Source organism: Ambystoma mexicanum, chromosome 11 (assembly GCF_040938575.1).
Source record: "Ambystoma mexicanum isolate Mex_15411 chromosome 11, UKY_AmexF1_1, whole genome shotgun sequence".
Lineage (NCBI taxonomy): Eukaryota > Metazoa > Chordata > Amphibia > Caudata > Ambystomatidae > Ambystoma > Ambystoma mexicanum.
This window is the reverse complement of record NC_090934.1, coordinates 405,277,690-405,301,210: the sequence shown is the minus strand read 5'-3', so window position 1 is coordinate 405,301,210 and position 23,521 is coordinate 405,277,690. Positions and strand designations below refer to the sequence as shown.

Sequence of the window (23,521 nt, the reverse complement as noted above, 5' to 3'; positions counted from 1 at the left end):
TCCACTCGTCCCCGGAGCGGATCCTAACCAGGTTGTAGGCTCCGCGGAGATCGAGTTTTGTAAATATGGTAGCGTGGCTTAACCTGTCCAGTAAGGGAGTGATCAAGGGTATTGGGTATCGATTTTTTACGGTGATGGAATTAAGTCGGCGGTAGTCCACACAAGGACGCAGATCGCCCTCCTTTTTTGGGACAAAGAATATTGGGCTAGCAGCCGGAGAGGTGGAGGGACGTATATGACCGACCTTCAATGCAACCTGTATATAATCCTTTAATGCCTGTTCTTCTGTTGGAGATAAGGAGTAGATGCGGCCTGAGGGAATCACGGAATCAGGAATTAGGTCTATGGGGCAGTCATAAGGCCGGTGTGGTGGTAGCACCTCCGAGGAACCCTTGTCGAACACCTCACGGAAATCGTTGTAATCCGCCGGGAAACCAACGGCAACAGCCCCCACTACATGGGGTTCGAGAGCCATAGGGATATCCTCTTGCAGAGTGAGCTGTGCTATGCCCCCTAGGGCCCGTGGGGGGAATTCAGCGTCATCAGGTGCGGTGAGACAAAAATTCTGGCATGTCTCAGATTCGAAATAGACTTGCCCCGACTTCCAGTCAATCAAGGGGTTATGTAGATGTAACCAAGGAAGACCCAAGATGATACCGAACTGTGGCATCGTAATCAAATCGAAGGTGATGATTTCCTGATGCGTGTCTTGTATTGTGAGTGTGATGGGGGCGGTTTGTTGCTTTATAGGGCCTGATATCAGTGCCGTACCATCTACTGCTTGTACCGGCTCAGGATGTTGCTTGGAGATCAGAGGCAAGTTTAAGGATCTGGCCAAAGTTATATCAATATAATTGCCCGTGGCGCCTGAATCGATGTAAATCGAGATGGCATGAGATATGTCGGGTGTAGGGTTAAGCATGGCCTGTACCAACACTGGTCTGATTCTGCCAAAAGCGGGGTTCCTATCCGGGGAAATGGGAACATTGCTCGATCCAGTCCCCGGATCTAGGGTCGAGCATTCGGAAAAACCGGATTCTTGAGTTTAGGGCGTCGGGGACATGATTTTACAAAATGGCCAAGTAGACCACAGTAAAAACAGGCATGGTCAGTTCTTCTGCGTTCCCTTTCTGATTGCGTGATGGGACTGCGAATGCCACCTATTTGCATGGGTTCAATGCCTGTACCAGAGAAAGAGGAGGGTGGAGTGGCAAGGGGGATTCCTGTTTCAGACCGACGTTCGGAACGTCTTGCGTCGATTTGTAATGCGAGATCCACTAACTCAGTGTGGGTCGTGGGCAAAGATGGAACCACAGCCATAGCGTCCTTCATGGTGTTATTAAGCCCCCTATAGAAAACGACCGCCCTCTTTGGTTCAGGCCAGGATGTCTCAGCGACTAATTGATTAAAACGAGCTATGTATTCGAGGAGGGTATTCTTCCCTTGGGTCAGATCTAACAGCTCGAGGTCCCGAGACTGGGCTTTGTGACGCGTGTCAAACACACGGGACAATTCTGTGACTAGTAGGTCAAAATCGTATAGGACGGGGTTGTCGTTCTCCAACAAAGGGTTGGCCCTTTCTGCCGCGGTGCCGGCCAGGTGGGACAAGGTGAACGCTGCTTTAGTGGTGGCGTCAGGGAAAGCCTGAGGTCTACAGAGGAAATGCAGTTTACACTGGTTCACGAATGTGCGAAACTTTCTGGGGTCACCGTGGAACCTCTCTGGGGCAGCCAAAGGAAAGGGCGTGGACATGAGTATTGGAACCTGAGGTGCGGCAGGAGCAGTAGGAGGCTGTTGAGCAGTTAGGGGTTGCGCTGCAGCAGCAGCTTCCCCGAACTCAGCATCAGCGGGCAAGGGGTGTTGTGTGCTCTGTATCAGATCTAATCTCTGGTGTATCGTAGCAGTAGCGGCAACCATATCTGCTCTTCGTAATGTGAGTGCCTGTACCAAGGCAGCCACGGGGTCCTCCGGTTCCATACTCTCCACGACGCAACGGCTTCACAGTCTGTCGTGACTTGCCGCGTAGTGAAGAGTAATGGACCTCTGTCCACAAATCACCCACAGGGATGAGTAAAGAAACTCCCTGTGCGAGCTTTGAGGCCACAGGTGTTTTGTTTCTTCGTCGGATCTGATAACGTGCTGGACCCCGGAGGCTGTTAAAGGGAAGGTAAGATTAGCACAGGCAGACACAATACTGGGATATGCAGAAACGAGTATAAATCTCTTACCTAAACCCAACCGGGATGATTCTGGGGTGCCGGGGGCCTGGTGCGAGGGAGAGCCGTAGGTCTGGACAGCCGTGTCAACCGTAACCCAGATGGTAGAGGCTGGTTGTAACTAGGTGAGCACCTGAGTTTGCCACTCAGCGCCAGTGGCCAAAATCGTAGAGTCAAGAAAGGGTGATCCGTAAGCAATCCGTTAATCAAAAGCCGAGGGTCAAAAGTAACAATATCCGTGCAACAAGATCCGAGGAGTCAGCAAGCCAGTCCGTAATCCGTAAGCCAAGGTCCAAAAAATCCGTTGTATCCAGGTATCGTGAATGCTGCAAAAGCCGAACAGAGTCGTGGAACAGCTGTGAAGCGGTGATGGAACTCGAACTTCCCGGTTTTATGCGTGCCGGCTCTTGATCACGTGAGCGGGATTCTGGGCACGTGATCGGGAGAGCGCCGCGGAACCAGGAAGTAAACGCAGTCGGGTGTTCCAGCTTGAACGTAGTCTCCATGGGAGTTGCCAATGGTAACGAGGCAACAAACCGGGTCGGACCTTCCGCACTGCCCGCCCTCGTTGACCATGGCGACTCCCTCGCACCCTAGGTATGGAAATGTCCCGGGAGGTGGTCTGCAACCCAGGGACTGTTCCCGTGTGTGCTGGTGTGACGGTGCATGGTGGCGGGACTGGTTTGTGTATGACACCAATTCATCCATAGGGCATTCCCCTTGGAGCCTGGCTGACGGAACCTGGATGCAAAGTTTGGGCATTGCCTGTTTTCGCTTGTGGCGAATAGGTCTTCGTGTAGTCGCCACTCGTGTTCCTCTAGGAGGGGATCTCTGCTCAGAGCATCTGCTAGTGAGTTGAGCTCCCCCGGAACGTGTTAGGATGACAGGTAAATCTTCGGTGTGAGTGCCCATTTCCAAATTTGCTGGGCAAGCTTGGACAGATTTTGAGAACGAGTGCCCCCCTGTTTGTTTAAGTAAAACATTGCAGTCGTGCTGTCTGTTAGGATCTGCACTGACTGGTTGGATAGGAGGGGTTTGAATGCCCGAATCGCTTTGAAGACTGCCAGAGGTTCTAGCAGATTGTTGGGGTTCTGAGCCACTGTGAGACCAGAGACCCTGTGCTGTGTGGTGAAGGTAGTGAGCTCCCCACCCTGTCAGGGAGGCATCTGTTGTGACAATGGCCTGTATCTCTGGATCGTAGAAAGGTTTCCCCTTGGTAAGATTCTCTCTTGTCCACCAGCGAAGACTCTGTACTAGTGTTGGTGAAACGACCACTAGATCGTCTCACTGACCACTTGCCTGAGACCACTGTTTCGCCAACCATTCCTGCATGGGTCGCATGCGCAGGCGCGCGTGGGGAACAAGGTAAATGCAAGACGCCATCATGCCTAGCAAACGCATAGCTTTGTGCACCCTTATTTGGCGACCGGCCTGATATTGACCAATTTGCAGCAAAACAAAAATCAAATTCTTTACTCTGATGGAAAGGCCAACCACTCTTGGGTATTTAGGACAGCTCCTAGGAACTGTTTTGAGGTGCTTGGCACCAGGCTTCACTTTTTCTCGTTGATTGAGAAGCCCAATTGGAAGAGGTCGATGGTTCTTTGGATGTTTAGTCTGCAAATTAGGGGGGACTCCCCTGTAGTGAGCCAGTCGTCTAGGTAAGGGTACACTGGGATTGCCTCCCTACGTAGGTGCGCTGCCACCACCGCCAGTACCTTGGTGAATACCCTTTGAGCCGAGGCTATTCCAAAGGGCAGCACCTTGAATTGGTAGTGCTGGTTGGCTATCTTGAAACGCAATAATCTTCTGTGCGCTGGGAACATTGAAATAGGAAAATCGGCATCTTTCGTATCCAATGTTGCCATGTAATCCCCCCTTTTTAGCAGAGGGATTACCTCTTGTAGTGTATTCATGCAGAATTTTTATGGCTTGACATACTTGTTTGCAGGGCGCAAAACTAATACTGGGTGCACTGTCAGTTCTTTTTTTGGCAAAAGGAAGTAGGTTGAATAAATACCGCTTTTTACCTGGTTGACTGGGATTACTTCTATGGCGTGCTTTGCTAGCAGAACGGCGATCTCCTCGAGGAGGATCTTTTGATGTTCCAGCGAGTGTACTCTTTGTCGCGGAGGATGGTCTTGGGGCGCCCTAGCAACTCTAGGCAGTATGCTCCGGACACCGTGGACAGCACCCATCTGTCCAAAGTGATCTCCTCCCAAGCGGGGGTGAAGGTGGAAATGAGCCCCCCTACAGGGGATGTACGGGAGGGGACCTGAAGCGGAACGCCACTGCTTGTTGGGTGATGTACCACCTCTGGCGGGGCTGCCGCTACCCTGTGTGTGACCCCTGCGCTGCCCTCTGGGGTAGCCCTGTGAGGATTGGGATTGGTTGTTACCCCACGAAGTTCCCTAATAATTGGAACCCCTTTGGGAATTTTGGCCCCGAAAGCAACAAAAATTGTTGTTACCCCTCTGTCCAGAGGGTTTGTTGGTGAGTTGGCCAAGAGATTTCAGGGTCTCGTACTCACCTTTTGCCGTTTTCAAAGCTTCCTCAACTGCCTTGCCGAATAGTACATTCGGCTCCACAGGCATATCTATTGGGGTTGCTTGGGTTTCAGGTTTGAAACCCGACTGTCTAAGCCAAGCGTGACGCTTGATAACAGTGCCCTCACCGATTAACCTCCCAGCATTATCCGCTGCATCAAAGTTAGTCTTTAACATGCAGCCTAACACAGATCTCCCTTCTGCTGCCACCCTAGCCAACTGGCTCTTTAATGGGTCGGGTGCGGAGGAAACCGAGGCGGACACTTCCTCCCACTGATGGCAATTGTAGCTTGCCAAAAGGGTGGCACTGTTGGCAATTCTTGTCTGATAGGCCGCAGTGGAGGCAACTTTCCTTCCCAGGCCATAGAGACATTTGCTCTCCTTATCAGGAGGTGCTTCCAGGGAAGCAAGCAGGGTGCCCGCCCTCTTCCTGGTGGTTGTCACAACCAGGGAATCAGGTTTTAATTGACTCCTAATGTACAGGGGATCGGAGATCGCGGCACAGAACAATTTCTCGACCCGCGGATTAACCGCTCGAGTGAGATTCAGGGTTTGCAGCAAGGGTTCAATCCTGCGCTGGATGGACTTTAGCAATGGGATAGCTTGAGTAATAGCTTTCTTATCCCCTAGGATTTCCTCAGCGAAATCCCAGTCTTCTTGAACACCCTGTGTGTCAATACTGAAGTGGGCAGCTGCCTTAGCCAGCCCCTCATTAAGGAGCGGTTGGTTGTCTACAGGCGAGTCATGCACCGGGGGGTCTTTAGGAACTGGGGAGTCAATGTTGTAAGCTTCAGCTCATCATCCTCCTCCTGGTCTTGGTCATCCCCATAATAAGTGTCACCCGCCTGGTCCTCAACATATTGAGGCTCTGTCTCGTCACAATAGGAATCAGGGTGATAAGGCTCCACCATGAAGGGGTCTGTGACCAAGCCCTGGGAAGGGGCGTCTGAACGGTGTTTCTTAGAAGGGGGTTCAGAGGACACAGGTGTTAACTTGGACCCAAAGGGGCAGAGGTGGGAGGGGTGTTAGAGTAACTACAAAAGTAGTTAGGGTCCTTTTCATAAAAGTTAGCCATGAATGTTTACCTTGTCATGACCTTGTCAATGGCTGCGGAGCTCCACTCTTTACAGCTAGGAATAGTTACTGGTTCCAGCGTGATGCCCATATCCTCAGCAGTGGGAGCAATGAGTTTTGTCTTTGGGGTAGGTTCCGAAACCTTGGACTTCCCTGCTACCTTTGGGGCCTTATGCTTCTCCCTATGAACATGGGGATCTGAAGATGCCTTTGTCTGTTGCTTATCCCCTCCCCCCTGGCTAGAAGAGTGTTTATCAGACTTTTTAGGGGCCTCCGAGGGTTCAGACGCATCGCGCCGAATTTCGGAGGCAGGATTCGAAGGAGGACGACGAATCTCGGGTGAACGGTCAGACGCATCGCGTCTAGCTTCTTGAGGGTGCCGGGCGGTATCGTCATCCGACGACTGGGCGTCGGGGACTGTTGATCGGGCAACACCTTTCTCAACCGAAGACGGTTGGGCCTTGCCATGAGGCGAACTGGAACACCCAGAGGACAAAGATTCATTGGACCGCTCTCGTGGTGTCGTCCGGTGCCGATTGCTCGACACACGCCTCTAGTCACGGCCGGGGCTGATGTATTTAGTGGTGGAAGAGTGTGTAGCGCATTTGCCGCAGGGTGTAGTCCCCACAACGTGGCCGCCGGCCAGTCCTTCGGGGTCGGGGGCCTGCGCGTGGGTGTCCCAAGTCACCCCTTTGCCCTCGCTGTCCGATTCGGCGGCGTTGCTGCCATCACTGAATGTCCCCTTTACCTCCATGGCCTCTAGTTGCCTGGCATAGTGGGCCCAGCGCTTAGTTGAGCGGTCCTTAAGGGTCTTCAGCTTGAAGAGCCTGCAGGCAGCCTCAGAGTGGTCTCGTGGGAGACACAGATTGCACGTAAGGTGCTTATCCACCCAGGGAAATCTCCTATTGCAGTTAGGGCAGAATTTGAATGGAGTACTTTCCATAAGGTACAATATGGCAGTGGGGCGAATATATATATATATATATACATATATATATATACACATATATACACATATGAAAGGGGGAATAGAGTAACCTATATGACCACCCCCCACTCCCCCTACTGACAGGGCCGAGGCCTGGAGTCCGTCATGGCAGTCCTCGACAGTTGATTTCTCCGATCTTCACCGGCGTCGGTCTTCGGCGTATGGTGGAAGGGGGAAAGGAGAAGTATTAACGTTAATTGAACTATAAAACGGCTTAGCGCTGAAGGAACTCTGCAACATGCGTCCGACTAGTATGGCGGAAAAAAAACAATCTGAGGGTCGGTCCTACACGCGTGAGGGATCATTGGTACAGGGGATGTCACACTAGGGATAGTATTACTGGCACACCCTATTCGACATCCCTTTTCGGGTTTTCGAAAAGCAAACTGTAATACTCTGCAGCTTCCACTAGATGTCGGCCTATGCACAGCATGTGATCTAAGCAGATTTCACAAACCGTGTTACAGAAGAATAAAAAAGACAAAAGAAAATGTTGATGAACCAGGACAGCCTGTGGATAATTTCTAACTTCCTGCAGCCCTGCTCTCGGCACCTAGGTGGGATCAAGACCCAGCTAGCGGAACATGCCAGATCTGCAACATGCTGTACAGACTGGAGCTGAATACAGGGCTCCGTATCTTAGAAAACACACACACATGGAGCAGTTGCGCTTGGCTCAACGATGCTTAAAAGAAAGAGGGAAAATGTACTCTGTCAGGAAAGCAAAGGAGGGTGAGCAGCATTCTGTCAAGACAGGGATGCTTGACACCGAAATGGCAGAAAGGTCTTATCATGCTGGGCTGTAGGGCATAAGCCCATTGCCATCATTTGACTATTATCCACACTTGCACCCAGAACATACAAATGGGGGAGAAGGAATTATTGGGCAAGTGCCTATGGGGAACAAAGCCAATGGGGACATTGACCCACAAATCAGATCACTCACTAACACAATCACTCCATCCACACCAGCATAAAGTGAGACACAGACTTTGTAAGTCTTAAGATAATGGAGTAAAGAAAAATAGGGAGACTTTGAAGAGTTGCACCTGTTTTGGCCAAGCCAAGAATGCCAAATAATAACAGTAAAGTAGAGGGGAGGATCAAGATAACAGAAGCTGTGCTGGGTACGCCAAAAAGGCTGAAAAGAGAACAGAAATGGAAAAGAAGGAGAGTGGGCCGGTTAGGTCAGAGCTCGAGAGAACCCATGTTGAAGAATCAAGCTAGGATAGGGTGTAAGCAGAGTACCTGGGCTCAAGTAGCAGCAGTGGCCAACCCTTGATGAAGCATTTGGAGTAAAGCCAGCTGGTAGCTTGAGCCCAAACCAAGGTGAGAGAAGCAAGGTCACCAGCCCGTATGAACAAATCTTGCAAAATTTAGAGAATACCTACTAGTGTCCGTTTTTTGTACTGCCCTCTGATGAGGATGCTACAACAATTAACAATAGGGGGAAGGCTAGCACACCTGACAAGAAAGGAAAGCCAAACCTCTCTTGAGATAGGTAACATGGGCAGAGTGACTAGGCTTGGCTGTCAGGGAGGGGTAGTAGGATGACACAAAGGTACAATTAGTCCACACACACATCTCTAAAAAATACACTACACTAATCTGCTGAAAGCTATATACTTTAATTCGGTCACACACATACAACTATTAGCTCAAATAAGTGCTTGGGTAAAAAGGAACAAGTTACTTACCTGTAACTGTTGTTCTCCAGCATGGGTCTGGCATGGATTCACATGCTCATGAATATTCCCCGTCGTCAGGCTGGGAATCCTCGGTAAAGAAAAAATCAGTATCAGTTTCGTTTCTGATCTGTCTTTCTTAGTAGTAACCAATCACTGATCTCTGGGTCATACTGCCCCCAGCCAATGACTGCCCTCTACCTAAGCCCCGCCTCTGGCAGCCATTCTCAGATTTGGTAGCATGCCAAATGGCAGTATGACCAAGTGAAGAGCCGCACAGGGGTAGGTGGGAGGGATCGCATGTGAATCCATGCCAGACCCATGCTGGAGAACAACAGTTACAGGTAAGTAACTTGTTCCTTCCCCAGCATGGGGTCTGGCATGGATTCACATGCTCATGAATAAAAGAATACATAGCAGTATACACATGCACAACCATGGGAGGTGGCAACAGGCTCAACATTAAGCAATACAACAACTCAACATTAAGCATCTCTTACCTCCTCACCAGGCTCACCTTAAGCGAACAGGTTGGGCAGCACTGCTTGGCCGACCCTGGACTCCTCCCTGGAGTCCCGATCGACGCAGCAGAATCTTGTGAAGGTGTGCATCGACCTCCACGTAGAAGCCCTGCAGATGTCCAGCAGGGGCACACCAGACAGGAACGCCGTGGTAGCAGCGATCACTCTAGTCGAATGGGCTCTCGGACGGCCAGGCAGCGGTCAGTTTGCCAACTGGTGACAGTGCTTGATGCAGCCAGAGAGCCACCTGGTTCTCGGACTTCCTCTTCCCCGAACCAGAGCGCTGGCTCGTGGTCGAACGTGCCGGGGAAGTAGCGCCCTGCCTGGCACCCGAAGATCCCGACCATTCGGCGCTCCCGGTGCCCGCGGACTTGCGGTGCTTGGCCTTCTGTTGGGCCCCCGTCGCCAGGGCGCCCTCACAGGACTTAGAAGCCTGCTCAGACTTTTTCTTCGCCTTCTCACCTGATGTGCCCTTCTCCAGCCAGGCGGCGAGGCGGGAACAACGATCTTGTTTGGTCCGTTACGAAAGGTTCTTGCAGAACGCACAGTCCTTCTCCATGTGCGTCTTGTCCTCATGAAGACAGTAGAGACAATGCGAGTGCTCGTCCTCCTTGAAAACGTTCTGCAATCCGCATCCAGGGCAGCACCTGAACATCTTGGATCCAGGTGTCGAGCTTCCCTTGTTCTGGGCCATGTCCATTGAGGTAGGCCGCAGATATTCCGGAATCCTCCAAGAAGTGTAAACTCGACGAAAACTTCACCCTTGAGGGGCGTAGAAGAATTCCGAAACGGATACCCGTTGTCAGAAGTAGAAACGGTGGAGCTTGAGGCTCGATTAAACCAAAAAAATGAGAAAATCTCCTGAAAAAGCGTGAAAACGCAGCATAAAACTCGAGAGCTAAACACGAGGACTCCCAACACTTGAGCGTGCGCTAAAAATCTGAGGATGGCTGCTAGAGGCGGGGCTTAGGGAGAGGGCAGTCATTGGCTGGGGGAAGTATGACCCAGAGATCAGTGATTGGTTACTACTAAGAAAGACAGATCAGAAACGAAACTGATACTGATTTTTTCTTTACCGAGGATTCCCAGCCCGACGACGGGGAATATTCATGAGCATGTGAATCCATGCCAGACCCCATGCTGGAGAAAACAGCATGATACCCATCATAATAAAAACAGAAATGCTTAGGCATGGACTCGCCTATTCCCAATATGTACTAGAAGTGAGCATCCAACATTCAAAAACAGGGTTGGGGAGAACCAGGGAACCATAAAACTTTAGAAGCGGGTTAGTATCCCATGGGCCTACAAAATAATGTATAGTGTCCAATAGACACAACCCAAACCTAGTATATATGGAAGGCCCAAGACCTGGTGGTCGCCACTTAACACAAAGGGTACGGTATGGGATAAAAAGGCAAAGGCACAATTTTATCGGCAGTAAAAACATTTTAAAAATCCCTATGGCCTATACAAAATAATCCACAATCATTAGGACCTCCCAGGATATTATAATACCAATAATATAAGTACATATATTAATGCATTGTAGTGGTCAGAATATGAAACAAGTATAAATCAAAGCCAACAGCGTTTAAGAATAAATAAAACATTTTAGACACAATTACCTTCCCGATACATTTCGATGAAAAATATACACATTGTTACCAGTATTTGTCAGTGTTGAAAGTATAGCAATCATAACACAAACACAGGGCATGAATTTAAAAATCAATTCAAAATCAAAATTAAGTGCCAACAATATTCATCTTGGTCCAGGGCTCATTGGACCCGGATAAATTTCTGGGGGCAGTTAATTACCACTGAGGGAATTTCGGGAGCCTTACAGAGTAAGTTCACAGTTCCATTGAAATGAATGGGAGAGGTTCTGTGATGAGCAACCCCAGGGACGGCCAGAAGAGACCACAAGGTAGTGTTGCAGAGGTTGGAAGATGGGCCGAGAGCACCAAAAGAAGAAGCAGCATAACAGGTGTGCCCCCGCCGCCCCCCAATAGAATTCTATGGGAAATACAGCAGATGTTTGTGTTAGGTAAGAATGATGTAGTCACACTGTGTGAGACTACACAACACCTTCTGGTATATGTTTGTACTACAAAAGTTGGTAGTGTGACTGAGCAGCCAGGCCTATCTCAAGAGACGTAAATGTGAGCTGTAGAGCAGTACAAATTAAATTTGGAAAATACAAGTAGCCAAGTAACACTTACACTGAAGGTTTCAGTTATAAATAGTTATTTATTTAATTAACATCCATTTTTAAATAAGCATCCTTTAAAAATGCAATTCATGTAACAAGGTAAATATACTTTAAAATTACTCTTCAGAATAAGTTAGTGGATACTCTTTGGATATGCATCTTACACAATTCCTACACCCTGAGGTGACTTCATTGACAAGGACAGTAATGGCATTTATATATCACACTAGTTACTTTGCAGATTCGGAGGTTGCAGGAGGGAAAGGTTTAAGGAAGGAAAAGGTTAAACAGGTTCTCAGTAAATGTGAGGACTACAATCTTCCAATGAAATCTAGACAAGCCTTTCCCAGCAGTAAAAGTCTAAAACAAGTTACCACATATGAGGGACAAACAATATCAAAGTCAATGGGCTAGAAGAGTCTGCAGGGAGCCAGGACAGCCAAAGTCAATTGGAACACAGTCTATGGAGCTGAGGCACTTCTTAGATCAGAAACAGTCTTGCATTAAGTTAATAGTTTGTAGAAAATCACTTGTAGGGTCACAAGCTGTTAAGCCTGTGAAACGAGTTGGACTCATCTCTGAAAAGTATGCTAATGCAATTCCCAACTGAGAAGAGCACAGCTAAAAGACAATGCAGTAAGTACCCCAAGTCTAAACAGTACCTCTGGTTTGAAGAAGAGTAGTCCAGCTGGATTCTGTTTTGCTACAGCGGCGCAGACCCTTGTTCCTGAGCCTCAGTCGTGGGGACAAGGGGAGGCCATCTGGAGGGCTCCTGTCGTAGTACTTGGGAGGTCTTCGACAGCTATGGGCTCTTTTCGGTTCAGCAGCACTTTGCGGTTTCAGCGCTTAGCAAACAGCACTGTCGCGGATCTCGGATACCGGTTGGGCTTCCTTCACTCCTTGGGGCCTGCACTCTGGTGAGGGAACTCGAGCTGTAGTCGTCCTGCTTCTGGAGGGCCCTTAAATTCCTGGAGCTTCTGGCTGAATTTCAGACTTTGCACTCAACTATGGATTTCTCGACCCCTGGCACTCTGTTCTTGCAGCAGCAAAGTAGTACTGCCAGTCAGGAAAGTCCAGTGGAGTTCGTCTCGGGGTTAGTTGGTCCCACTAACCCAAGGAAAGAAGTCATCCCTTCCGGAGCTTCTCTATCAAATTGAAAAAGGAGTTTCAGCACAGCGGCAGGGCTTCACCTGGCAATTCAAAGGTCCAGGAGGATGCAGCAAGCTTCTTTCACGGTTTCTTCATCGGGTGTTTCTCCCAGTGGTCGACTGCTGTAGTACAAAAACCCTCGTCTTTAAAGCAGGTTTCTTCCATTCATGCACAGCCTAGGCTGTCAATCACACAGCAGGGTGGCTGTCCTGAAAGGACAGCCAGCCAATCAGGACTGGTTGCATTCAGGCATTCCTAGAGACAAAGGACAGGGGAGTTTTGGGTCCCTCCCTCACATCCTATACTTCCAGACACACTGGAGCCAGAGGCGGGCTTCAGGGCTGAAGCCCACCAAAAGCAAGACAAGCAAAAGGCTCAAATCTGTTTCGACGCACAGAGTAAAACCCAAGAAAGACCCCACAAACAGAAAATGGCTAAAAAAGAAGACCGGGCCATTTTGACACAATGGCAGTGGTCGAAGTGAGCGGGAGCGGTCGGGAGCGGTGCTCTTCTACTTTTTTGAATACCCTTTTACAGCTCCTATACTTTTATTTTAAAAAGAAACCGTTCCGGAATGATTTTGTTTTAAAATAAAAGTGTAGGAAGAAGTTGAAGCCTTCACTTTCAGTCCAGTGCACTGAACGTTTTCCCGTAAACAGCAGGTGCAAGTGTTTGGGGGGTGTATTGGGTGTGGGCAGGGTTTGTGGGGAGCAGGCCCGCAGGGAACATAGTTCCACTACTTCTTTTCGTACACTTCGACCACTGCACAATGGTCACCCATGGTGCTGTACTGCAGCTGTGGGTTAAGCCTGTGGTAGAAAAGCACAATGGTAGGAACAATTAAACCACTGCCAACAGTCATTTAAAGTAGTGAGGATAACATAATGTTACCTGAGAATGTAGGAAAAGGGTCTACTAGGGAACCCCCCAGCACTCTACATAAAATGGTGTGTGCTGGACCTACAAAGAGATAAGGTAAGTAAAGTCAATTTCACTTTACTATTCTTGGGAACGGTAGTTCACACAAGAAAACGTATTTAAGCCTTTTGAGATATCGAAAGGATTTCTCAGTGACACTGCACTGAAGGTGCTGTGTGTCGCCATACAAAAAGTAGATGCCTATGGAGTTTGTCGGACTCCAAAAACAGTGAAAACACATAATCCAAATCAGTCCAAAACACATGAGAGTGAAAAAAAGGTCTCACCCACTCCAGGTTAGAAATTAAAAAGTTCTAAGTCCAGCAAGAGAGAGGGGGGTCTCTAAGGTTGAAGGTAATTCGCCCAGAAATGAGAATTCTCGCTAACAACTTGCCTCCAAAGAATCTCAGCCCCGTACCATAGGGACACTGGGGGGTTGAGTATCTTAAATAACTGACATCCAAGGACAAAAAAGGCGGGTACTGAAGTTGCAAGTTTCAGCAAAGACGGGTGCAGCAGCATGAAACAGCCGAGTGAGTAAACGGTTATTTTCCACAGGTGCAGATCTCAGGCTTCGGTAGCTAAGGACTTTCACCCTGGGACAAAGACGTTCCAAGCAACCCAGAAAAGGAACAAAAGCTTCTCCCAGGACCTGGACCCTCAAGTCTGCATTGCAGATTTCGGCAAAGAAGAACACAGGAAGGTGTAGGAACCTGCAACAAGGGCTGCCAGCAGCTTGACAAACAAAAGGGAGCAGGACCGGGATGACGGCTGGAGACACCCTTGGATGTCCAAAACGGATGATCTGGTGGAGTGATAGAGTATCAAGACCCGTATGGGGACCAGCAGCGACCTAGAGCCAAGCAGAAGATCCTGGCAGTAAACAGCAGGATGCACCGGTAAGTGGTTCATGAGTGGAGGGCTCGAACCAGGAGGCTTCAAGATCCCAGACTAGACCTCCAGTGGCAAAGGCCCCACACCAGCATGGGCCGAAGCAACTGTCTTCGCACATTTTGCCACGTGAGGGCTTAAAAATAGCAAAAACATCTGGCGTCAGAAGGAAAACTCCTTCAGCAGGTAAGTAGACCTGCCACCTCTTTAGGTACAGGAACAAGAAAGCAAGAGAGAAGCAAGGGGCTGGTCAAAGGCCAGCCAGCCATTCACTAAACAGGGCTGGGGGCAAAGGCTCAGATGGCTAACAATACTGGTTGGTCAGATCGACTGCCACTTAGTCTAAGTCACCTCTACAGGATGTGAGATGGATACTCCATGGGCCTATACTGGCCTAAACCAGTAAAGATCAATATGGAGCCTGCCTTTGTGGGCTCACAAAGAGCCCACGTGGTCAAAACAGCCATTTGAAGGACTAACTCATGGCCACATAGACAAAGGAAACCCTGAAACACAAACTGGCCAAGAGGAGGATTCAAAAACCCCATTGGTACCCCAACGGCTACCAAAAAGGTACAATGGGCTACGAATGCAGGAAAAAGGTTTGCACCCCCGGTCAGACCAAAACTAAGGGATAGCTGCCACCAACCTTCTCCCTATGTAGAGTGATGAAATAACACAAGGGCAAAAAATGGGGAGCTTTGGAGGTACACCTGCTACTAGGCACGTTAGGGGTGACCCAATACCATATAACCTAAGTAAGGTATAAAGGGACTTATTCGCAGGGGGACTTCAGACGAAGTACCTTTGGCCACCAAAAAGCAGAAGTCAATGAACCAAAGAAGACCGGGGTAAAAAGATAAATGTTGACGGACCCCAAAGTGTGGCCACAGAATCACCAAAATAGCGATTCTGGTTTAACAGTCAGAAACCGCTAGCCTTGTATCGGAGAGGTCCGATACAAGGCTTGCCCCAGAAGCAGCATTAGGCAGTCACCTTGTACTATAGTCAGGACAAAGGCAGCATAACACCAAGGCCCAGATCAAGGCCAGGACCAATGCAATGACAAAGCCAAGCCAAGATCAAGATGAAAACCTTATTAAAGAAGTGTGCTGGAACACTTTGAAGTCTGTCACAGTGAGTGATTTGTAGCAGAGAAGTTGTTGAATCTAGATGATGGATGGATCTGAGACATTAAGTTCTTAGTCCTCACACTAAATTTTCTTTACCCCTTCTGCCTCACAGGTTTTTTATCTAAATATTCCGTTTTTAGTTACACCCCCTCCTTTAGGTCAACGTTCTAGCCCCAAACCCCATCTGTTGTGGGCTTGTTCTGCGGCAGCCTCCAGTGACAGAACAGTAAATACTTTAAAACATTCAAGAATGGACTATGTGCACAATTACTCAGAAATATATGTATCATTGCTGAGCAAGAAATAAAAAAAGAAAATGAAAAATTACTTGCGAGTAACTTTTTTAAATGGTTAGTTGCATTCAGATGCGGCCTTGCTGCTGAGTCCTGCGGGCTCCAAGGCTGATCATTTTTTTTTTTTTAAAGATTAAGATTTTTTATGTTACGTTTCCTGCCAGAGACCAGGCTCTAAGTGCAGGGCCCGGATTCAAACCAGTGACGCTGTGCATGGTCCTGCTTCCACCTGTATCTGCCCGCCCCGTTTGAGGTTAGAACCTGCCCCAAAACCATGCTTATTGCAAAGTGAGTACAAGTCTCCAAAACTTGTCAAGTTTAGTGCGCTAATGCCAATAGGTCTACCCTCTCGGATATGGGAAATCACGTGTGAGTTGTCAAAACTGGGAATCGCTTCCCGAGTCAAAGTTCACCAGTGGCAAAGATATTCTGCAGTTTGACCTTCACGATCACAGTCAGGAAAACGAAACGTCCATGTAGTTGAGTTTGGAGGCACTGTAAATATCATTGAGCAGGAGACGAAGATACCTGGTGTTGGGGTACGGTGCAGCTGTCCCGTATCTGAGGACCAGGTTTCCAAGAGTTGAGGACTTCGACCCAGTAACACAGAGCAGGTATGTCTGGGGTTCCTTCGAGTCCCAGTGGGTTTCTGGTGAAGGTTCTTTGTGTTGGATCGGCCTTTGGCTCTATCGTTTACCAGCCGTTGGTCGTTCGGTGCTCCCGGCTCTTCCTGACAGTCTGTATAGGGCAAGGAGCAAGGTGTCTTCTGGCAGCACAGGGGGTCCTTCAAGCCGTGCAACTTAGCTGCTCCTGCTGGGTCTGGACTCTGGAGGAGGGAATGCTTATTGTGTGGTTCATTCTAGTTTTGAAATGGTAGGAATCCACAGATACCAGTAGAACTTTGCGATCATGACTTTGATCTTGGACAGATGCTGTAAGCAGAGCTTCCTCGTGATCCTCTTGTGCATGTAGTCTTCTTAAATGCCAAATGCACAATTTGCGCGCATTCGGCATGTAAGATAAAGCTGAATCCCAGCATACCGAATGGGGGCTGTGGGGGTGTCCCCCGCTCCCCATGTTCGGTATAACGGGATTCGGGGGCTGTAGAGGTGTCCCCCACTTCTGGTGCAGGAGTGTGGGGCAATTTAAAAATAAAAAATAAATAAAAAGAGAAAGGGAGCCTGTGGGCAAGCCCCGACCCAGTTTAGGGTTGGGGAACTTCTGCCGCAGGGAGACTGGAGCACGGACGTACGGCAGAGAGGAAGCAAAGGAATAGATAAGTGGGGTATCGAGGGTAAGGGGTAGCAGGTACTTTTAACGTGAGATGTGAGCACCGGCCTATTCAGAACGGAACATCTTTTTCGGTTCCGATTTTTGCTGCTCCAGTTTTAGGGGATGCAGGTTATTCGGCCTCGATCTTTCACCGTAGATCCACCTTCTTCTTGGCAATAAAGCTAGTAGGGGGGGGGATGGGTGAACTCAGCTTCCAATTACAATCACTCGTCATTGCACATTATTGGCGGCCGCTCAATCATTGGGGCTGCCACATGGGCTGTGTTTTAAGAGATTTGACCAAACACGTACTTATCTGCAGGCTGTTGTGATGGATGCACTATGCGGCACTCTCGATAGAGGTTAATTATGTTAAATCAAGCCAAGCAACAAAAAATGAAGAGTTGCAGGATCAAACGGGCAGCTGCAAAACCAAGTAACCATTAGAAGAAAGACGAACTAAAAAATAAAATCTAAAAATACTCAGTATAGTTTTGTGCTTGCCTGTGGACTCACTGTATGTCTCCATCAAATCCTTTGAATGAGGTGCACTCTGTACCCGTCTGATGGCCACACTTGGCCTCATTACGAGTTTGGCGGTAAATCCCTTGATTTACTGCCACACTTGTTTACCGTTCCCGCTGCTCTGTCCTGTGGGCTTGCCACATGATTAAGATTGGTAGTAGGGCGGTGTAAACCCCCCTTTTTGGGTCTGTAGGAATGTACTGCGAGTGGTAATACCTCACAGTAAATCTGTTGCAGGTGAATCATCGACTTTACCTCTAATCTTGGAATGTGGTGGTGAGGTAAAAATGTCAGTAATTCTGTTACCGGAGCTACCGCCACTTTACCTTACCAGCTGAACTTGTAATGAGACCCGCTGTGTTTACATCTGGACTGTCCTACAGGTACACTGCCTCTCTAGGTGCTGCTGGTGAGGGGTGCTCTATGCAGTTGTCTGGGGATGTTAGGGGTGTACCATGGGCCTTTGAGCTATTATCAGGTATAGTGGGAGTTCACTCCTGTCCCTTTGCAGGGATGGCCTGGGAAGATCTCTGGAAGCCGATGCCTGAGGGTAGATGCCCTGAGCAGTTCTTTGAGCGCCATTGGCAGCGGTGCACTCTGAGGCTCCCACAGACATTGGGGGTGCACTGATCAGCATTCTGGAGCACAAGGTGTGGGGGCAAATACAATGTGGCTCTCTGTACTGCTTCTGGGGTGCACCGTGCAGCTTATCGTTACAACAGAACTGTGCTGTGCTATGGGGCCTTTGGTAGAAATATATTGTGTGACTATCTAGAGGATGCTGCCTGTGCTTACCTGCGGGCTGTCGCTGTGGGTGCAGTGTGTGGATGTCCATGGGGAAATGTAACTTGTTCCGAATTACTTCCTGGTTCTTGCCCGTGAACTTGTTGGCACTGTTAATGCTCTTGGTGTGCCAGTCCGTCCAGTAAAGGCTGTCCTCAAACACTGTGATGGCAAATGGGTGGGGGAGGCCTGCAGGGTACAAAAGAGAGCCAAATTAAAAGTGCATTCACCAACACCATCATCACATCCAATTATCCATGTCCTCGGCAAAAGGCCCATGTTCCTTCATAGCTGATGTTCCACAAGCTAAATAGCTCCTTCCCCCTTGTTAGAATGGGTTTCTAAACACTGGCCTGGTGGACAGATGTTTAGGAGGCCACCCTTGTTAGTGAAACAGGGAACATGTCTGGGAAGATAGCCAGACGAATTCACGGAAGCTTGGAGAGCAGTCAAGGCTAAATCTCAGGAGGCGTGAGGGTGATCAGGGGTCTCCAATGAGCACACACAGTGAAACACCAAGCATTACAATTAGTCATTAGTATACACAAATACACTATTATAGGCCCAATAACAGCACAATGAATAATTAAAAGCACTAGTAAAACACCACACAAGCAACACACTATGTAAAATACATATACATTCACTGAAGTCAGTGAGAGAGAGTGTATTACTCCAATACCTACAAAGGAAAAGGGTGAATAACTTGTATAGCACCAATATCCTAACTTTATCAGTCCAGCCCTAAGATAAATGGAGCCTTGTGCTCAATGTTCAATGAGTGCGTTAAAGAGCACAGTCGTGCGTAAAGTTCACAAGTACTTCTTGCAGAGCAGGAACAAGTTAGGGGAAGAATTCTGAAGGGGTGAAACGGTTTCCAAGAGTCAGGAGAGGATATACTACGATGTACAAAGCTCTTCCTGACTTTCGGAGGCCCTTAGCAGCGTACAGTACTCAACCCAACAGGACGGTGAAAAATAACCTTCAATGTATCAATGCGTTGGGATGAACAAAGGGCCATTGGTAAGCGACTTCACTACTCACCACCCCTAGCTCGTATTTGGTGCAGAATTGGAAGATCCTCCGGTATACAGACTATTCACCGAATTAATTTACATCAAGAGCTTTTTCATCTAAAAATATTTACTGAAAGACATTTTCATCGAAAAAATCATTCACTGAATTTTTTGACGAAAGTCTTTCAATAAATATTTTTAGATGAAAAAGCTCTCGAATGTTTGGGGGGGGGTTTTACGGGCATAAAACAGGGGTTTTGGGGGGCACTCCCAATAAAAAAATAAAAGTCATCGGGCACTGTCCAGTGCTGCGCCTGACTGATGACTGTATGCAAGTCATTGGGCACTGTCCAGTGCTGAAATTACTCGCTGACATTGACTTGTGTAGTGTAAGCGAGTAATTTCAGCACTGGATAGCGCACGGTATGCAAGTCATCAGATAGAGTGCATGCTGCACCGATTTTGTTTGTTACATAAAGTGCATTTACTGATTTTACATTAAAAAAGTGGAAACTGTTTATATACCGAAGCTCTTTTTGGTAAAAGTGTTTCGGTGTATAAGCTCTTTTCACTTTATGTATGTAAATCCAGTGAAACAGTTTTTCGGTAAAAAAACAAACAAAAAAATTGGTAAAACATGCCCTCAATGTATATTTTTCGAAGTAAAGACATGTAACCCTACAGGTGATCATCATTTCTCACCCTCCGTTCGGCTTCCAGGTGCACACACGCTGTGGGTGCGCATATAGGTCTGGTATGGTTACGCTTGATGAAGAATGAAGAAAACACTGACGCAGCAGGTCCCAGGGCACTGGAAGGAGTGACGCAAGCAGACTCAACTCTTGCGGTATGATGAAGCATTTTATCTCACGGCCCAAGGCGCTGGGACGATGTAATTCGGCAAAAGGGTGCTTTGTTGAATAATCTGGAATCCTCCAAAGTTTCGTGTCGAAACTCAAAACAGTGACACTACCGCACAGCAACCTAGTTTTGAGCTGGACAGCCCAGAGACACTTCCGAACAAGCTCACTTGCAGGGTTACCAGGAGACATCAAGCGTGATTTGACATCAGGCGCACAGGAGGGCTCCACCGGGACGGCAACGGGATTCGGTATGAGACCTCTTCAAGTGCTTCTAAGGATCATCCTTTGCTCAGCTAAGCTCCTCAGGATACTTGGTTCGTTCTTCAGATCTGTTTGGATCCGTGCTGATCTGTTGAAATGAATGCAGGACACCTCCACTTATCCACAGTCAGGTGCTTGCTCGCACCCAGACCACCAATGACATCTGCTCCAGGCATGCACACCAGCAGTGGTCCAATCAAGGAGCACTTTGGTCCTCGTGCTCTCATGCACACCAGACACCCTGGCACCAGTAGTGTGGATTGGGACCAGACAGTTCCAGTCCACATCCTGGGCCTACACACGTTACCTGCATGGGCCCATGAAAGACGCCGTTTACGCTGGCAACTGCATGCTAAAAAAGGAAACCCCGGTCCTGGAAGGGCAGGTAGATGGCAAAGGGAAAAATGGCCCATGGAACAGACAAACAAATCTTGCAGTACAGCCATGTTGGACACCAGGCACAGTCAGGAGCCAGATGCGATAAATGTGGTAAGGCTCTATAAAATGTTATACCAATACAATAAAAAGCTACCGCTGCCATCAGTCTGGTCTGAGGCACATTGTACAATCACCAAAAAATCCTTAGGGGGTGTATAGGGCCATGAAACACACTGGCCCCATTGTGCGGTACTGTAAGGTTCTTTGCGCAATGATAAAATGTTACCAAGGGCAACAAAGTTGAAAGACTAAGACAAACAATGTTTCTCAGTACGACAGCCTGAAGGGCATGTCAGTTTCCCCATAACAATGAGCGAAAATCCCAGTGGAGTGCATACAAAGTCTGATTATGATACAAAAACAAATGTAAAATGTTTGGGGATCCACGGACTATGTAGGAAAAATTGCTTCAAGAGAAATCTTTTCTAACACCCCTTTTTAAACTGTCTAATCTACTTCTTTGCATTCCGTTACTTGTAGACTTCCATTTAGAATGGAAAATAAAAAGCTGCAATCATTCTATTTGGCTCAACGTATTTCTACAAGGATTTATATGTTTGTTAGGTCGGTATATATTTTTTGCAACAAAAGCTGAAAAGATATGTGGTCTGTCCAGGGCCTAAATTGCAGACTGGCTTCAAAATCCCAGATCCATCCCTTAATTGTGCCACCTTGGGAAAGACATTGGGGCTCATTACGGGTCTGGGAGTAACCCTGCCGGCGCTACCGGTGGATTGCCGCCGGACCTGTAAAAAAATAGCCGGCGCCTGACTTCCCGGTGCTACCGGCCTATTCCAACTCTTAGGGGCCGAGAAGTCAGGCACAGGCAATTTCGTGAATCCCCATTCCCATAGAGTCCAATAAGACTCTATGGGAGTGGGGACACAGAAGCACCGGCACCGCTGTTAACAAAGAACAGAGACAAAGGACAGGGGAGTTCCGGGACCCTCCTTCACATCCTGTCCTTCCAGACACACTGGAGCCAGAGGCGGGCTTCAGGGCTGAAGCCCGCCAACGTCTCTACCTCTCCTGTCCCCTCCAAGGCCCTCTGCACAGCCATGGCATCTCATTTCATCTCTAAAACCCAGGACATCCTGTCCACCCTCTCGTCCTCTCCTCCTCCCTCTACTCTCTCCTCTACCTCCGACCCCCCTGTGGCCACCTCTCCTCTCTCTTCTTGCTTTTCTCTGTTCTCCCCTGACAAGGTTTCTAGACAAGTCTGATCGATGAAAGTCTCGTCAAAACAGGTTCTTCCATGTTGTTCCAAAACCATAAAGGACCACATTGACACCCTCGCTCCTGCCCTGGCTGACTTCTGCAACCACTCCTTTGCCAGTGGAGCCTCCCCCCCCCCCCCCCCCCCCCGAGTACTCTCTTGTGCACCCTCTTCTCAAGAAACCCTCAGCCGAGACCCCTCCTGCCCGGCTAACTATCGCCTGATCTCCATCACTCCTTTCCTGAGTAAGCTCCTGGAAAAGCTGGCCATCTCCCAGCTTGATCTTCATACTGAATCTGTTGGCTGTCTCCATGACCATCAATCTGGCTTCAGAGCAGCCAGAAGCACAGAAACTGCTCTCCTCAACATCCGTGAAGACCTGCTCTCTAACCCCAATTCTAATCTCCCCTCTGTCCTCATCTTAATCTCTCTTCTGCCTTTGACACGGTCAACCATGCCATCCTGCTCAATCGTCTCCGTGACGACCTCGGTATCACCGATCAGGCCCTGGTCTGGCTGACCTCGTTCCTCTCTGATCGACCCTCCTAGGTCCTTCCTTTACTCTATCTCACTCTCTACCTGTGGTGTTCCCCAAGGGCCTAACCTCTCTCCCTAGCTGTTCAACTAATACCTGCCACCTTAACTTTCAGTCCTATACGATTGACACTCAGCTCATTTTCAGGCTCCCCTCTGCCACCTCTTCTCCTTCTCTCATCTCTGAGTGTCTGTCTGCTATCCAGGAGTGGTATGCCCCCAACAATCTCTGCCTTAATGCTAGTAAGACAGAGATTCTCCACATTGGCACACCTGCACCCTCCTTTCCTGTCACTCTCTGGCCGGCCTCCTTTGGCCCTCTTCCTGCTCGCACCTGTGAGGCTAAGAACCTCTGGGTCATCTTCGACTCCACACTCTCCTTTTCTCCTCACATCTCCGATGTCTCTAAGAAGTCAAACTACCAACTGCACCTCCTCAGAGGTATTCTTCCTTTCCTCTCCTTCCCTCAAAAGCTCATTGTCTCCAAAGCTCTGGTTCTCTCCAGGCTTGATTAATGAAACAGCCTCTTTCTAAATCTGCCCGCTTCTACTCTCCGGCCTCTACAACTAATCCAGAACAGGACTGCAAGGCTTGTCCTTGCCATCAAGCCCTGGGATCGTATCTCTCCAGCCCTGAAATCCCTTCATTGGCTCCTAGTGGATGCAAGGATTAAATTGAAAACCCTCTGCATTGTCCACAAGGCTTTCTGGGGCCTGGGTGCAAAATACCTTCAACTACCCCTGCATAAATACCTTCCCTCTTGAGCCCTTCACTCCTCTACTTCTAACTCCCTCAGGGTTAGTCGCTTTGCTAAGAAACGAGTTTGGGGTAGATCTCTGTCCTCGGCTGGGGTCTCCCTTTGGAACAGCCTCCCGGCCACCTTGAAACTTGAGGAAAACCATCTCCAGTTCCGGAAGCACCTCAAGACCTTCCTCTTTGCCTCTGCCTTTGCCCCTTTTCTCCCCTGTTGATCTTTTTCTTCTC

General features: G+C 48.7%; 1 protein-coding gene across 6 annotated transcripts in view; it reads right to left on the bottom strand.

The window, feature by feature from the left end:
• The window catches only part of LRP4 (LDL receptor related protein 4), a 565,328-nt gene that overhangs the window by 340,922 nt on the left and 200,885 nt on the right, over positions 1 to 23,521 (bottom strand). For all 6 annotated transcript variants that reach the window (XM_069623191.1, XM_069623193.1, XM_069623192.1 and 3 more), the window contains exon 15: positions 18,222 to 18,398. In XM_069623191.1, coding sequence (XP_069479292.1) covers positions 18,222 to 18,398 — 177 coding nt within the window. The remainder of the gene's footprint in view (positions 1 to 18,221; positions 18,399 to 23,521) is intronic.